The sequence below is a fragment of the Crinia signifera genome, chromosome 3, assembly GCF_055691185.1.
Source record: "Crinia signifera chromosome 3, ASM5569118v1, whole genome shotgun sequence".
Lineage (NCBI taxonomy): Eukaryota > Metazoa > Chordata > Amphibia > Anura > Myobatrachidae > Crinia > Crinia signifera.
This window is the reverse complement of record NC_139219.1, coordinates 51,232,292-51,247,411: the sequence shown is the minus strand read 5'-3', so window position 1 is coordinate 51,247,411 and position 15,120 is coordinate 51,232,292. Positions and strand designations below refer to the sequence as shown.

Genomic DNA, 15,120 nt, shown 5'->3' with positions numbered 1-15,120 from the left:
TATGTTGTTGTTTTTTTAATTTTTTTACCCCCCAAAAAACTAACAGCTGCATAATGTGGGTGGGGTGCAATGAGGGAGATAGCTAAGCTCTTCAGGGAGTCAGGGAGATTGCTACTATTTCAGGGAGTCTCCTGCAGAATGCAGGAGGGTAGGCAACTAGGAGTTAAACAGTAACATAATTACCATACTGTACAACTTCAGCTGTAGACATGGAAAGCAACAGAAAACATGGGATGAAGCAACACACAAACAAACTTTCTCACATATTTTCTGGAATACATAATAGATTGCGGTCAATGTGGCAAAATAATGACCAAGGCTTTGGGATAGATGAGGTTTTTTTGTTCAATTTATTAACATGGTAAGAGTAGTATTTTCAAAAGTAATCATTTGGGTAAACCGTAAAATAAATATTGACCGAGCACTTCTGTCTGCTGTGTAAGGTAATTAGTGTTGGGTGTGGATCAATGGATTGACAGTGCAACTGGCCGACGTGCAAAAAGTAGACAGTGCTTAAGGTAGTCAGGTACAAAAAGGTTGACATAGTAACATAGTGACATAGTTTGACATGGTAAAAAAAAGTTGACATGATAAAGGTCGACATGTTTTTGGTGGTTGTTTTTTTTATGTCAAATCTTGTATAGGTCATGTTATGTGACCACCATCAGTACAAACGTGTACCCTGGACGGCTCCCTTGGCTTGCCATGCTTCTGACAAGGTCAGGGGCGGATCCAGGATAAAATGACAGGGGGGGCACCATGATAAAAGAGGGTTTAGGTGGGGGGGCGGTGTAAGTGGTGCCAGTGTACATGCTAAGAGAGCGGCAGAGAGAGGGTGGGAATGGGATTAAAAATAGGCCCTGGCATTTAAAGTACGCAGGCCCACCATGGTGACAAAAGTGAAGGATGTAGTTTTGCGCGCGCTGAAGGCGCGCTCCGGAAAATGTGGTGTGGCCACTCAACAGGGGGCATGTCCTTGAGTGTAGTGTACAACACCATATACAACTTCTACACATTATGCAACAAAATACTAGACCCCATTATACTTGTCCCTTACACATGATGCCAAATGGAATGAGCCAAAATTCACATAATGCCACACGGATTGAGCCAAAATTCAAATAATGCCACATGGATTGAGCCAAAATCCAAATAGTGCCACATGGATTGTGTCAAAATTCACATAATGCCACACGGATTGAGCCAAAATTCACATAATGCCACACGGATTGAGACAAAATTCACATAATGCCACAAGTATGGAGCCAAAATTCACATAATGCCACACGGATTGTGACAAAATTCACATAATACCACACGGATTGAGCCAAAATTCACATAATGCCACACGGATTGAGCCAGAATTCACATAATGCCATACAGATTAAGCCAGGGCTCGACAAACCCCGGGGGCCAGGTCGCCACGGCGACCAGATTCTGCTTCCTGGCGACTAGATTTTGGGGGAAGGAAGAAGAATCTGGCAGAGTGGGCTTGCATTGTGGTCGTCAACCCCTCCCCCTGGCTTTAGTGTATGTCCACTAGCCTCCAAACTTAAATAAATAAATGTCCGTCGTGGTGCTGCTATAACAAAACTCCAGCTGTCATCTCAAGCTAATGAGTTTGCGGTTTGGGAGCCAGTCAGGAGCGGCAGTGGTAGCTCGGCTCCTAATTGGCTCTCGGACCAGGCTCTGGAGGACTTGGGATCTTGCGCGAGTTTTGAAATAGCCGCGGTGGACCAAGGAGCAGCAAGTTAGCTTTAGCTCATGGCTCAGCTTCCCGTCAGCAGGCTGGTTGCGTAGGCGCAGTGTGGGGTCAGTGTGATTGCAGCTGTGGTGTTGGCTGAGGGCCCGAAAGGAAGCTGCGGTCCCCAGTTCACTGAGTTTGAGCAGCAGGAAACAGAGTTTCCGCTGAACGCAGCAAGACTTCAGTGACGCCACGCATGCCGGTGAGAGGGCCGGGATCGGGGCAGAGGGCAGTGATCGGGTCACTGGCTGCAGCGGCTCTGATGCTGGGAAGAGGTGGGTGACAGGGCGGGCTGAGCTAGTTACATGCCCTGCTGCAGACAGGACAGAGGATGTTCGGGGGATATATTGTGAGCATTGATGTGGCTGTAGAAATAAGTGTAGCATCTCAAAGTAATAGATTCCCCTTTCCCCTCTGGCACTGACAAATACATGCAGCTACGGTATGTAAGGCATGTGATGGCAGCACTGGTGATGCTCCTGTGCCACTGACAGGTGAGCTTGTTTTCTTCTCAGTCATTTGTATATTTGTTTTGTGCAGTCTGTGAAGAATCCTATCTAGTTACTTTTTTTTTGTACTACTGTGTATATTGAGTCTTTTGGTTTTTGTTTTTGCTCCAGCAGGGCTATGTCATAGATTGTGAGCTAGCCAACAGGGCCTTTTTACTTCTTTTCTAGAACCCATTCTTGTTTGACTGGTTTGGTCCCAGTTGTAATTTTAAGTTAATAAATAATCATTCACCCCACATCCTAGACAGTAATGTGTTCTACTAACTGCAGCTGCCTGATGCACAGGATCATTTGCATTTTTCTGTTTGGTTGTTTAGCTTATATCATATAGTAAAGTATCAGTAGCCATTTACTAAGTCCATAGGCAAAACACTTTGAAGGGCCGCCCCAAAACACTTTCCCTATTATTAGTTTATCTGGCTCTTACATTTTCATCCTGGCTCCTAGATTTTACAGAAATTTGTCGAGCCCTGGATTAAGCCAAAATTCACAATACGTTTCATAAACAGGAACATTGTCCACCAAAGGCGCGCATTAAACATTTACACCATAATGTCCATTACACGTTAAGTTACACGCCATTATATCCGTTATGTATTATGTCAAACACCATAATGCCTATTAAAAATTATGCTACATAAGTGCTGCTTATCTACATGCTCATTGCCAAGGGTTCCATGCTCATTGCTAGAGGTTCCATGCTCATTGCCATGTGGGATTACATGCTCATTGCCAAGGGGAATACATGCTCGCGGTAAATGGGGGACAGCCGTCAGGCAGAAGTGATAGCCACTGACAGTGGCAGAGCCTGGCTGTAATCAGAGCACTGCAGGTCCAGGCTATTTGAAATAATACCCCTTTCACACCAGAAAATGCATTCCCAGGTTGGCCCCTTTTACACCAGCCTAGTCCCTGCATTTTCTTATGTGAGGGGAAGAGAAAACCACCCCTCCCCCCCTTTAACCAGTTATCTTATTTAACCGGCTATATCTTCGGAACCAACTGACCCATTTACATGAGACAAGTATCATATTGAAGAACTTTTGAGTGGGCTTTGAATGGTTTTGGTCCAGTGAAACTGGAACGTTTGGTTCCAGAGTAATCTGCCCTCAAAGAACATGAACAGCCATGAAATTACATTTCAAAAATAAAAAAATTAGTTTACACGTAATATCTCTGGAACCGATTGACCGATATGGACCAGCCTGGTATCATATTGAAGGCCCAGCGAATGGGATCAACCACAAGCTTCTGTGATGCCAGGGGGGGAACTGGCAGCCATCGGAACCGGGTGGGGGTCGGAATTGACGGGTCCCATATTATCCTATGGGGAAAAAAAATGTTACAGCTTTGCCAGGCAATATCTCTGGTTCCCGGGGGGCTAGATACACGGGGCTGGGCTCATTGGAAAGCCCTGGTCCTCAGCTACCAAATGAAATGACAGGGGGGACACGTGCCCGGGTGCCCCCCCCCCTGAATCCGCCACTGGACAAGGTTACTATTCCCAATATGTGTCCACATTGCTAAAAACAAAATCAGACAACTGTTGGGAAAACATATAATAATTCCCCCAAAACAAAATTTGTATGCAGAACTAGGTCATGTCAACATTTTGAACCTGAGAAAGAAGGGGTTGTGAGGGAAATCTGCACTAAGTGGGGTTATTTTAGTTTTCAAATATATTCAAGACGCGGATAGTGGATTGGGGATATAACTGACTATAATTAAGGAATAGCTTCCAGTATTCGCATTACAAACAAACTACTGCCTGTGGCCTGAGGTCTGATGAATGTAATGGTCAGTGGTGCACCCCCGAGTTTATTGTGAATTTGACAGAGAAAACAAAAGAGAAAAGAAACTCGGGTGGGGTGCACTCTAAATACCCCAATCACAAAGTTGTTCAAATACTATATAATTAAAGAATTTTTATTGTGTGTTTTTTTTAAATATTGCTGAGTGTTTGTATAACCAAAACTTATAAGCTGATATTGGCCTAAAAAATATAGGTCAATAATTGTTGATTAATAATCAATACATTTAATTTGAATCTGTCCTGGCGATTTATTTAATTTTTTCAGGATTTATCTTATTATGCGTACAAGTGCTGAAAAAGCTGACCATCATACATCCTTATTGCCTCTATCCAAAAGGCAGTCTTAATTTAGTCTCAATCAATATTGAGATAAGGATTATAATCATGGGTCAGCATAACTCAAAATTTCAGAAAAAAAGCAAAACATAATAATAACTTTTAAATACGCATAAAAAATCATTAACTTAGTGTGCAGTACTTTTTAATTACATGAATTTTAATTTTTAATTTTTTGATTGTAAGCTTGACTCTCCCCTGGCTGCTATACCTAGTACAATTTACTGGTACACTTGTCCTGTAGTAAGAATTGGCAACAAAACTGTCACATATTACAACTACTGATATACTTTGTAGCAAAAGGCCTTGTTTAATACAAGGAGCAGGTCACAATTTAATTAACACTATCCACAATGCAAGTTTTGCCTGTCGCACAATGCTAATAGATCAAAAGCATATGGATTGTATATCATGAAATATATAGCAGTTATCTGTGGTACAATTCACACGACCGCAAGCATACCTATACATAAATACACAGCATTCATGAGATGGTACAATTCACAATAATGTGCCCACCTGGGTGCAGGTGAAAGCACAGGCTGCTCAGTATGGTGCCAATGAATTTACCCTCAAAAAAATATAAACATGATGCTGACAATACTGCATCCCCATTCCAAATTTTTGCGCATTAATTAGTGTTCAAGGCACCTGTGAAATTCAAAGAATGACTATTGCACCTGATTGCGTTGAAAATGTCACAAAGGCATACCATACACCAAGTCAGCGCCAATTTGTGGGTGTGTGAAGTTATATCAATTATCCGCTTATGCTCTAATTGCAAAGGCACATACGCTTTTGACCAACATCAGCGCTGCTAAGTGTATCGCCAGTTAATTCAGGGACACACTGTACAATGTAGTCAACAGCAAATGCAGGTTCAGAATGTACCGACACACCAACTGTGTCGATAAATGAAATGGGGGGGGAAAGTAATTAATTAAGCAAACATTTGCAGGATATATAGACATACATGTTGCCACTATGCCAGTCAGAGCAAATGCTCCAATTTAGCGTGCAGGGAAGAGATACAAGCTAATCGCACAATAAATGAATGAAAAGAAAGAGAGGGACCTCTGCCCTGTATGGAGCCAGGCCAAACGGCCAAGTCAGTGAAGCTCCACAGGGAGGGGAACCCTCTTTACCGATCCTGTAGTAAGTCGCGAGGTCTCCTGTAGCCGCATTCAGATGGTAGTTAGATTTCGGGCAGGAGAACGCTCTGCCGGTCACGTGTGCACACGTGGGCGGCTTCTATGACGCGCGTTTCGCCGGAGCTTGGTCACACAGGCAGCCAAATTAAATGTATTGATTATTAATCAACAATTATTGACCTATATTTTTAGGCCAATATCAGCTTATAAGTTTTGGTTATACAAACACTCAGCAATATTTAAAAAAAACACACAATAAAAATTCTTTAATTATATAGTATTTTTTGAACAACTTTGTGATTGGGGTATTTAGAGTGCACCCCACCCGAGTTTCTTTTCTCTTTTGTTTTCTCTGTCAACATTTTGAACCTGTCAAGCTAAAGCAAGTCGACCCTATGGTGTGCACCTATTGACTGTTGGCCAATACATTGTCAATCTATCATCTAGATGGCATTAGAGTTCGTTAGGGAAATGCCCCCCAAAAATTATCTAAACCGGGCAGTAAATTAACATGGTTAGTTGTTACGTTACTATTTCCTCTTCCTTGGGATGGACTCTAGGTGCTGCTGTCCTGGGTAGGGGTGAATATTTAATAAAGGGTCATTGTGTGAGATATGTGGTAATAAGAAAACATATCTATGGTGATAAATCAGCCAGGGGATTATCCACACCTGTAGACAGAAGGCTTCAATTAATGGATTCTAAAGCCCCCATACATTACTGCAACTTCTATCCTCGGAGAAGTCGCAGCAGATAGCCGTTGAGCAGCCCAGGAACCTCCCAGGAGGCAGGATCGCATGCAATGTATCACATGCAGTCCTTTTGCATGTGATATAACGCATGCAACCAAATTCCCCAGCTGTCAGGAGACTGGCCGGGTCAGAGGTCAGGCGTGCAGCAGGTCCGACCTCCGACTCCAATACTATGCGCAGGGTTGCCAACTTTTGTAATCTCACTCTCAGCAGGAGTTCGGGGGCGGGGCTTAAGCGTGCTGTCATTAAGCCCCACCCCCATGATGGAAACTGACCCAGTTTGCCAATTTCCTCAGAGGGGGCGGGGCTAAAATGACACTTTAGCCCCACCCCCTCTACGGAGATCGGCAGATCTGGATATTTAAACGGCGAGGTGAGGGGAGGAAGCCGCGATCAGGGGGGGGCGGGGGTCCCCCAGAAACCGTGAGGGTTGCCCAACATTCTGGGGGGCCGGGAGGGTGACCCAATTTTCGCGACGCTCCCGGCCATTCAGGGAGGTTAGGCAACCCTGAGTCAACCGCATCAGATTTGGTAATTTTTCACACGATTTCTCAGCCAATCCGTCGGAATTGGGTGAAAAGTGGCCAAATCGGACTAGTGTATGGCCAGCTTAAGTATCTTAAAGGACAAGTATGCCTAAATTACATTTTGGTCTATTATGCTAACACATATTGATCACCAGTAAAATTAAGAAGCGTGGGTATGTACTGCTACATCTGAGAGGAATCTTCTAAAATGACTTGTAGCCAAATGTAGATGAGCCCCAATGCAGTTAATAAGAGCTACTATACTTGCTAAAGTGCTGGGAAATAGTGTTGATGATTCAATGTAAATGTATCTATCTCTTATTCCTTTTTTCCCCCAAAATTTAGCAATGTAATGTGGGCTAGGTGACATGAGGGAGATTGCTAGACTAATGAGGGAGAGAGGGAGATTGCTGTTATTTCAGGGAGTCTCCTGCAGAATGCAGGAGGGGAGGCAACTCTGCAGTAAGATGTTTGTGGTTGCTCTGCTGAGAGCTTTTGTGTTTTGGTAAGACAGATAAGGGGTCCTGAGGTGTGGATGTGGGAGAGAAGAGAGGGCTCCATCCAAAAGGCCCATTTCAGATATTTAGGCCTTCAGCCTAATAAATCTAAACAGTGAGTCCGGTTTCTTTGTGCACAGCAATTGTTACCAAATTATTTGCAGCGCAACGTATTTGTTTTAATTGTTTCTTTCCATTTGTGTGAGTAATTGGCTGCTCACAATTTCGTTGCTGCAGCAATATTTATAACAAAACTATTTATATTTCTACCCCACCAACAACAAGCGCCAGGTAATAGATCGAGGAAACCTTTGGCCTATACCATAAGGGATGCCGATCTTTTCGATCCTCCACTAGTGGGACAGTCACAACAAACTGTGACTGTCCCGCCAAAATTGGGACAGTTGGGAGGTATGTTTATATAAAACACACTATACAAAACAAAATTTTATGTTGCCACACACACACACACACACACACACACACACACACACACACAATGAATATAGAGCTTACATGGGGTTTTCTCAGTAAGTAAAGAAAATATGCTCCTTGCATCACAGAAACAGTGCAACCAAATGAACAGGCTCTTTCTTGGCAGTGAATGGAGAAAGTTGAGTTCCGCGCTTGCCTTGATACATAGAACTGAAGCAGAACAGTGTGAAAAAATATCCTACTCAAGATTGCTCAACTGTCATTGTCAACCTAAGGAGCTTGGAATCTCCATTAAAGGAAAGATTAAAGCAGGAGTATAGAACTCGGCTGTAAGAGAAGAAAAAGGAGAAAATCTCCTGCGAGAGAAGAACACGGTATGGTGGGAACTGTGCATCACAAGGGGCAGGGCAGGCAGTTCACCTGCATGACAGAGCACAAAGCGTCACCTGATACAGCTTATTAGGGGCTGCGCTGCACCGTCAAGCCCGTAGGCTTTGTTGTGCTTCTGGTTTGTGTCACTGTTTTCCTGTCCTGTTGAGTTTAATTATTTATAAAATGAAGCATTTCGATTGTAATCTAGTAATGCTATACACATTACACATATCTGACTAGTTCTTTTTTAAATCCATACAGCCAACATGATGTGTCTGGTGAATTACCAGAAGGGAACACAAGTAAATATCTAATAGTTTCAGTTGTCATTCTTTGTATTGAGTCAACTCTACAGAAAAGGTACAAACAGTAGTGGAAGAGAGTGGAGGGGCAAAACTATGGGCCTAATTCAGACATGATCGCTGTGCAAATTTGTTCTGAAAAATGTGCAAAAGCATGATGCACTGGGTATCCGGTCCCTGGATCGGCAGTTACTAGGTAGATCATTATTGGTCAACAGTGACTAGGTCAACACCAAAGAATGGTCGACATATCCTAAGTTGACACTGACAGAAGATCGAAACAAGCTTAAGGACGTCATGTACATGGTGGACACTCAAAAAGGTTGTCACATGTTTTTTTTTTTTTTATACTGACTTGGTTGGCATAGTTAGATTATAATAATGTGCCCGAAGTATGGCGAGCCGTACAAGGGGCCGCGGTACACTTATACGGTGTCCGTGTCAACATATATCAACACAGACTTTCTGTCACTGTCAACCTAGTGTATGTCTACTATTCTTAGGTGTTGTCCTAGTCACTGTAAACCAATAGTGGTTGACCTAAACATTGTTGACCCATTATCCCAGAATCGCAATGCAGGTGGGGCAGATGTAACATGTGCAGAGAGAGTTAGATTTGGGTGGGGTGTGTTCAAAGTGAAATCTAAATTGCAGTGTAAAAATAAAGCAGCCAGTATTTAACCTGCACAGAAACAAAATAACTCCCCCAAATCTAACTCTCTCTGCACATGTTACATCTGCCCCACCTGCAGTGCACATGGTTTTGTCCATTTGAGAAAGATTTTGCTCTTGCGATCATTTCTGAATCAGGCCCATAGCTCGGTCACAGCTGTAGTGCGCACTAACTCGGGGGCATGGCTAAAGCATTTCCAAATATTTAATCGGCCGTGGATTTAGTAATGATTACAGCGGCCTAAATAGAAGAAGATACATGTACAGCTGGGCGTACACTATACCAGTGGTTCCCAAAGTTTTTTCAATCACGGTACCACGGAGTATTAGAATTTGTTTTACGGCACCCCAAGCCCAAAAGTTTCTAATTGAAAATATCAGAAAAAATATTAAATGAAGTAAATTGTATTTATATCTGTTCCTTAGTCAGTTATGTGAACAAACAGTGAATTCATTTGTTTGTCCACAATTTGCCTATTAACTTGTTCGTAAATAATTTAAATTGGTCATGCAAGTAGGGATGCCAATCACGGGGCATATTTTCAATCATGGGATTTGGGATTGAAAAAACTACCCTGCACCCCAAAAACCAGACAGAATGCACATTTACTTATTTACTTACAAGGGCGGGTAGGTGGCAGAGGTGCAGGGGTGCTGCCAGGAGCAGGCGGACGGCAGCGGTGCGGAGAGGTGGGGGGGGGGGGGGCAGGCTGCACAGTATGAACTCTGACCAAGTCACGCTGCGCAGAGCCACAAACCGGGATCAGAAACAGCCAGGCAGCGTCTGAATGGGTGCTCAGACGTTACCCGGAATTGATCTGTGCATGTGCAGTCTAATCCCGACAATTTTATTGCCGGATCCAGATGATCCAAAATCCAGGGATCCAGATGATCCTGATACCGGGATTGGCCACCATACCTGCAAGTCCCCCCAAGGCAACCAGAATGCCACAGCACACAGTTTGGGAACCACTGCACTATACAATTATCTCACAGATAATGTACTAGATCTGGATGTTGGAATGAAAATCTAGAACTGGATAAGTACAAGATACCAATCTACCATTTTCTCCCAAATACTTCAAAATGGACAAAACCTGTAATTCAGACACATTGGTTAAATCACAGATTTAACCAATGTGTCTGAATGACAATTTTTGTTTGATTTCCGGTGTTTGGGAGAAAATGGTCGATTGTCATTTTGCTGTAATTTATTATCCGATTTCTTTCCAACCAGCCGGATCTGCCAGATAATTGAATAGTGTATGCCCAGCTTGACTTTGCACACAGCATCGGAGACAGGAAGAGGCTGAAACGGAGGTGCAGGCATCTCAGTGCATGGAGACAAATGGTGAGAATCTGCCTGCAGCATTCACAGATGCTAATTTCATAGGTTTCTAAATATCTACCTGACGGAACTTGAACAAGGTACAAAATGGGATTATGTACGAACCTACATGCAAACTTGCTGTATCCAAAGATAGGTCAAGCAAATCAACAACTGGCTTTTCTAAGAATATTGCAAATCTGTAAGGAATCTATACTTGGGCCGTAAGGAGGCTTCGCACAGAGGGGCTACCAGAAGATGGACAGTGACAAATTGCACATACAGTGGTTCATAATTGTTCTTACATTCTGCAAGGTGCTGCTTCTCCTCCATGAAGCTATACTCGGGGTAAGGAGCTACAAAGAAATAAGGAGATATAGTCATTACCTTAACTGAGAACGACAGATATTTCAGTTTAATTATATTGTGTATTGATCCAGTAGCGCATCTGTAAAATATAAACTGCCAACAGTTGATGATGATTTTACTGCCAACAGTTGATGATGATTTTACTGCCAACAGTTGATGTTGATTTTCCTACGTGACCTGGGAATACATTGTGAAGGCAGAGAGAGGAGTCTGTATTCCAAGTTCCCAATCTCATCACGTAAGAAAATGATCTGCAACTGAATCCAGAGCCGATCTGTCATCGAGACCTTAGTGGTTGCAAACACAGGACAAGGGATGCCCACACAAACCTCTGCTCAGCTCCGTCCTGGAACAAGGAGCAACTTTAGCCGTAGGGACCTTTTGGCCCGTTGTGAAACTTCTAGGATTAACCAAATTAATCAGATAAAGAAAATTGATCATTTACTTCTGAAATGCCTATTTCAGATACCAGCTCCCAGTCCAGACGCACGGTGAAAAGACCGAAAGCTACTCATGAGCATGCAATGCCCTCTGCTGGCAGCGGAGAGAACTTCAATAATAAATAAATAAATGAAAGACTGTTTGACTTGAGGATGAGAACTGGCATGTCAAAAACATTGCACAACTAGTTCTAAAACACACAAACAGCAGGAGCGAAACTGCCAGACGAGCCCAGCTTTCCCTTTCTGTCATACTTCCAGCCTTACAGTTAGGGGCCTTGTGTTACCAAGGGCTGTGTACGCTAATGTGAAGTGCTGTACACAAGCAACACACTCCCTTGGCTGAAACCAGTCAAGGAATAAAACGCAGAGATTACTTGTCAGTTTGAGGTTTTACAGAGTAACAAACAAATATTTATTCTCGGATACATTATTTATAGGCGACCTGCTTTATAAGAAGCACCCTTTAAGCCGCACATTTGGCAGAGTTTATACAGGAGAAGAATAAGTGTTTACATTACCTGCTTCCTTCTTTTCGTGATAGTGATGCACTCCAAGATCTTCATCTAGATTAAAATAAGGGAAAAGAAGAAAAAAAATCATTTCTCCAGAGCCCTGGAAGCACTTGATTTCAGCCAGACATGCAATACACTGCTCCGCGCTGGATATCAGCTACACTCAATTGGTTTAACACAGCTCTCTAGCAAATGCCATTAAACTCTTTTTCCACATCAATACTTCCTCTGAACTCATGACAACAATGTAAGAAATTGTTCCCGGTATCTTCCCGAGTCCGATTTTAATTTAACAATAAATTAACATTTGATCTCTGCTAGAAGGGTTGCGGATTCGCTCAGCATGCAGTTGATGTTCCCGCAGCGCTGTAGGAGCTTTCCAATTATCGGTTTTGCGGCAATGTGGGTCATTTATGATTATGGGCGTCTTAGAGTATATACAATTCGAATAAATAAGAGGCATCCGCATCTCACCAGTTCTGGGAAATAGTTATGTTGCAGAACTTTTGGCACAAACTAAACCGCTTTAAAAAAAAAAGAAGAAGAAGTTGTTTCTAAACAAGGCTACTGTTTAAACATGCCAGATACAGTGCTCTCTATGTGGGCCTCCCCCTGTAACACCCGCATTACCCCCCACTAGGTATATTGTCTGCATAATAAGTGAACTTATTCCATTATGAGACCCCTCTGTATAATAGCACCTTTGCTTCGGGCTTAGGAGGCCCATTTACTATTGGATCACATATGCAATATGATCTGGCCGGGATTTACAGCCCAGGATCGCATTGCAATACAGCAGTGATGGCTAACCGTGGCAATCCAGTTGTTGTTGACCTACACATCCCAGCATGTCCTGCATCAGTTTTAGCATGGCCAAATAGTAAAACTGTAGCAGGGCATGCTGGGATGTGTAGTTCAACAACAGCTGGAGTGTCAATGTTAGCCATCACGGCAATAGACGATCCTTTCTCCTGTATATATCTGCCTGCGGGGGGGCAGTAGCTCAGAAAGGAGCCCATTCCTGCGCTCTGCTTCCTCAGGTGATGAGGGTCTATCCATGCACGGTTAGCATTGACCCCCCACGACCCAGCTGACGCAGTGTGGTTTGTAGCCCATAGGCTACAATGGGCTACCACCATCTCCGACACTGCAAAGTTGCCCGATGTTGATAGGGGCATCATTGCAAACCCCCCCCCCCCCCCTATGGAAACCTATGGGGGAAACGGCTGGCGGCAGTTCAGGGATCACAGCAGGGATCGGAGATTCCTGCTGCGGTCCCTCCTGATATATTCAGGGGGGGGGATAATTAATACCTGCGGCTAACCCCCGAAAACACCAGTTGCAGATATTATATGAGAAATGGGCCCCTAAATGTTTTAAGTTGGTGGTTTGGAGATGGACCATGGCATGCAGTATAGGGCAAGCAGCCAAGTACTCAGCAAGATGAACAATTTTGTCAACGTATACGTTTTCTATCAAATCTTTTTTATATTTTCTTAACATCTCCAAAATCACATCAAAATGTAACCAAAAAAAGGGGAAGCTCATAAATAAGAGAGGACATTTATAAACAAAGATGGGAAAGACTGTGTCAGAGGAAGAACGACGGTATCTAACAATCAGCTGGATCATTCAGTGTGACTCACGTTACATATAATGTACATTTTTAGAAGTTTAAATGCACCACACAAAAATTAATTAAAATGTAACATTATAAAAATATATTAGGTACTCATAAATAATGTTTAGAAGGAACAGAACGGACATAGGAACCAAGGGGACATATATTTATATAAACCTACTCTACTCATTTTTTTTATAAAATGATTGTTATAATATATGATTGAACCACAAAACTGATAACCAAACTATATTTAAAATCAATTTTGACATGTGACTCATTCTACATACAAATGTGACTCCTGTTACAAATGGCTGTTACAAATGAATCAAACCTGTAGAACGCATGTGAAATAATCAGTGTAGGCCTGTGTATCTACTGCAATATTTAATCTGGGGATTTCCAGTTGCTGCCAGTTTACTTTACAGCCGCTGTGTGCGAGCAGCCATGGCGAATAGATTACTCGCTGGACGCTCGCACACATCGGTGCAGGCAGGGGGGCATAAGTTTGCGGGGCCGGGGGATCCACCCATGGGAACGCCCAGCATTTCATGGGCATTCCAATGAAAATGTTGGGCGTTCTCATGGTAATTCTCAGATGACACGGGTGCGGGGGGGGGGGGGGGGGGCATGCAGCTGAAGTCAGTGGATGTCAGCTGCCCGCCCGCTTCCCATACAGGCACTCGCAGGTGTAATGCTGTGTACATACGGTCCGATTTCCTTTCCGATGTTGACGATATAGTCAACATCGGATTGGCATCGGATCGACATCGGATGCAGATCGCAAGGGTTTTAACCCTTGCGATCCCGATCCGATCCCGATGCGTGTTCACGTATCGGAAGCCAGAAAGTCTTGGCTGCCTTGTCTATATAGTGCAGATCTGCACTATATAGTCAAGATAGGATGCAAATCGGATGTGCCTTAAGATCCTATCCACGATCCTATCTGATCAGATCGTGGATAGGATCTTAAGGCACATCTAACGTGTGTACACACCATAAGACACCAAAGAGGTGTCTTAGATTTGCGAGCGCTTAAAAAAATCTTCATGAATTGGGCCACATATTTCATTTAAGGACCCGGCTACTAAGCTGTGTTATAGGTCAAGGAAAATATGGATAAATAGAATATAACTCTTGTATTCAATGAAAAAAGGCCAATTGATATATAGAGTATATATATATATACACACATATATTTTTTTCTTTAATATGGAATCGTCAGAAAAAAATATATCATTAGCAAACCATCGTCCTACCAAATGGAGGAAAGAATTAAAAAATAAAGAAGTATTTGATTCGAAGTTCCGGATAGCAAAATGTTTGCACAAAGTAAAAAAAAAAAATCACGCAGGTTGTTTATATAAAAGAGCTAAGATGACAATATACACAGAGAAGAGTCAGGAATTTGTCAGAACTGAAGTTATTTGAGATAAGGCTGCAGTTCAGGGAAGCGCAAGCATTTTCTACGCACACCGGGGTTCCTGCCTGCAAGTCTCTGAAGAGCACAGCAGGGAGCCACTTACAGCCTAAAATGAAGACTTATAAACAAGAATAGCGAGCAATAAATAGGTTTGGAAGCATATTCCATATTAGAACTACGATCCTACCCAGCCACGAGATTATCAGCAGCTCCCCAGTATCTGGATTCTTTGCTATTCTGGATAGTAGTACAGACTGGTAGACGCTGAATCAGTTTAGTGACATCACTCAGGTGCCTGATAGGGAGGTTCAATAC

At 43.0% G+C, this 15,120-nt stretch overlaps 1 protein-coding gene across 3 annotated transcripts in view; it reads right to left on the bottom strand.

Moving 5' to 3' along the window:
- Positions 1-15,120, bottom strand: part of WDPCP (WD repeat containing planar cell polarity effector) — a 315,876-nt gene that overhangs the window by 267,048 nt on the left and 33,708 nt on the right. For all 3 annotated transcript variants that reach the window (XM_083175790.1, XM_083175792.1, XM_083175791.1), the window contains exons 3-4: positions 11,768-11,812; positions 10,743-10,793 (exon numbers count right to left, since the gene is read on the bottom strand). In XM_083175790.1, coding sequence (XP_083031916.1) covers positions 10,743-10,793; positions 11,768-11,812 — 96 coding nt within the window. The remainder of the gene's footprint in view (positions 1-10,742; positions 10,794-11,767; positions 11,813-15,120) is intronic.